Source organism: Physeter macrocephalus, chromosome 15, assembly GCF_002837175.3.
Source record: "Physeter macrocephalus isolate SW-GA chromosome 15, ASM283717v5, whole genome shotgun sequence".
NCBI lineage: Eukaryota > Metazoa > Chordata > Mammalia > Artiodactyla > Physeteridae > Physeter > Physeter macrocephalus.
In genome coordinates, this window is record NC_041228.1 from 71,768,149 (window position 1) to 71,770,104 (window position 1,956).

The 1,956-nt window shown below is 55.1% G+C and overlaps 1 protein-coding gene across 2 annotated transcripts in view; it reads left to right on the forward strand.

Moving 5' to 3' along the window:
* The first annotated feature begins 1,033 nt into the window (after positions 1-1,033).
* Positions 1,034-1,956, forward strand: part of GGH (gamma-glutamyl hydrolase) — a 23,938-nt gene continuing 23,015 nt past the window's right edge. The window contains exon 1 of one of the 2 annotated variants that reach the window (XM_024127088.1): positions 1,034-1,264. In XM_024127088.1, coding sequence (XP_023982856.1) covers positions 1,156-1,264 — 109 coding nt within the window. In that variant the 5' untranslated portion in view covers positions 1,034-1,155. The remainder of the gene's footprint in view (positions 1,265-1,956) is intronic. The other variant, XM_024127089.3, reaches the window with a different exon arrangement.

Genomic DNA, 1,956 nt, shown 5'->3' on the forward strand with positions numbered 1-1,956 from the left:
TTGTAAACTTATGAAAACAGACATTGTCCAATCCGTCTTTGCATCCTCCATACTTGGCATTGAGTTGATTTTCAAACACTCTTCAATTTTCTTCTGAATTTGACCCTTATAGGTGGGAACGCTCACCTAGTATAAGCCATATCTTTATATTTTGGTTTTCACGCAGAAAGAAAAAGCTGTCTTTCATCTACTTTCCCACCAAAATATGCCTAGTGTTTCTAAATCTCTTTAAAAATTTTAAACAGAAACCTCAAAAAACTTCTAATTTCTAGGAACCCAAGTCATCCTTTCTGCCCTGTTTGTAGGACAGTCTGCGCTTGGGGTCAACAGCGAAGTTAGGAGGCACCGTCTGCGGGCCTGGCCTGGCCTTGCCCCTTTGCCGCGATGCCAGCAATGGGCCGACCCAGTTCGGAGCTGGGGCGATGCGTCCGTGGACGTGTTCGCACCCATCGTCCTTCCCTCGTCTTCCCTTCGTATCGTCCATAAGCCTCGACCCTGAACACAAATGGCAAGATGTGGAAATTACCTCCCAAGTCACCGTCCATCCTTGTATGGAACGCTGGGGTGTCAAACTTGGCTGCCAGCCTTCCTAAAGACGATTTTAGCAGCTCCCGACGAGTTTAGGCAGGAGCTGCCGATGGCGCAAAGTTCTCAGGCGACTTCTAGAACCTCTCGCCAGCTTCCCCTGCTTCCAGGTTACCATTTCGGTCAGGCAGAGACCCTGCGGTTCCCCTTCGAACGCTGGACCGGGCGCCCCAGTTAGTTCTGGGTGACTTAAGGTCACGTCGAGAAAACAACTGAAAGGGCAGATTCGAGGACGCGGAGACAGCCCCGTGCCCACCCGGCACTTTCCCGAGTCTCCGCAGGTGCGGCGGGGCAGGGCGGGGGCGGGGTCGCGGCGGCGCCGTGATGGGGCGAGCAGGGCCTCTGGTACCCAGTAGCCGCCCGGCCCCGCCCCGCCCCGCCCCGCCCCGCCCCGGGCCCGCCCCGCCCCGCGGCAGCCGGGCGCACGCGCCGGGACAGCTTTTTCCCATAGGCCCCCGCGGCGGAGCACCGCCCCCGCCCTAATCCCCGGATCGGCCAGGAGCCAGCGGATGACTCACTTGGCTGCGCGCCGGTAGTGCCTTTGAAAGGCGGTGGGAGACGGCGAGCGCGATGGCGAGCTTGAGTCTTCTGCTGAGCGTGCTGGGCCTGGTCCTGTGCGGGGCGGCGAGCCTTGAGCTGTCCGCTCCTCCCGCCCGCACCTCCAAGAAGCCCATCATCGGTGAGGAGGCGGCGGGGGCCGGGGGGCGGGACCGCGGTGGGCGCTTCCAGCAGCTGCGCTCCGGCGGCTGCGCCCTGTCCTGGAAGACCCAAGTTCAGAGTTAGGATGTGTGCCTTCCTGTGTAGCACAGAGGCCAAGCCATCATTTGAATCGTGCTGAAATATAGCTAATTAATGCCTCTTTGATTTCCTCAACTCCAAGGCTCTTAAAATTGGAAGGTAGGAAGGTGCACTGTGAAGAATCCTGCGGATGGTTTTCTTGTTTGTACTTAGCTACGAATTTCTACTGATTAAACGGATTCTGTACATGCATTATCTTTATTAAAATGTCACTGGCTAAGGGCGCATTTCGAGGAACGATGCATTATAACGTCTAAAAATCGAATTGGCTAGATAATCAAGGAGATAATGGTATACCTTGGTCTTTGTCATCTCCAGCAGAGGAGGGCAGCAGCGGCTGGTGTGATCCTAATGGCAATTCTGTTATGTGTTAAAGTGAAGCATGTCATTTTTCGTTTTCGACAAATGTATGTTTTATTATATTTTATTTTATTTTATTTTTATTTATTTATTTTGCGGTACGCGGGCCTCTCACAGCTGTGGCCTCTCCCGTTGCCGGGCCCAGGCTCCAGACGCGCAGGCTCAGCGGCCATGGCTCACGGGCCCAGCCACTCTGCGGCATGTGGGATCTTC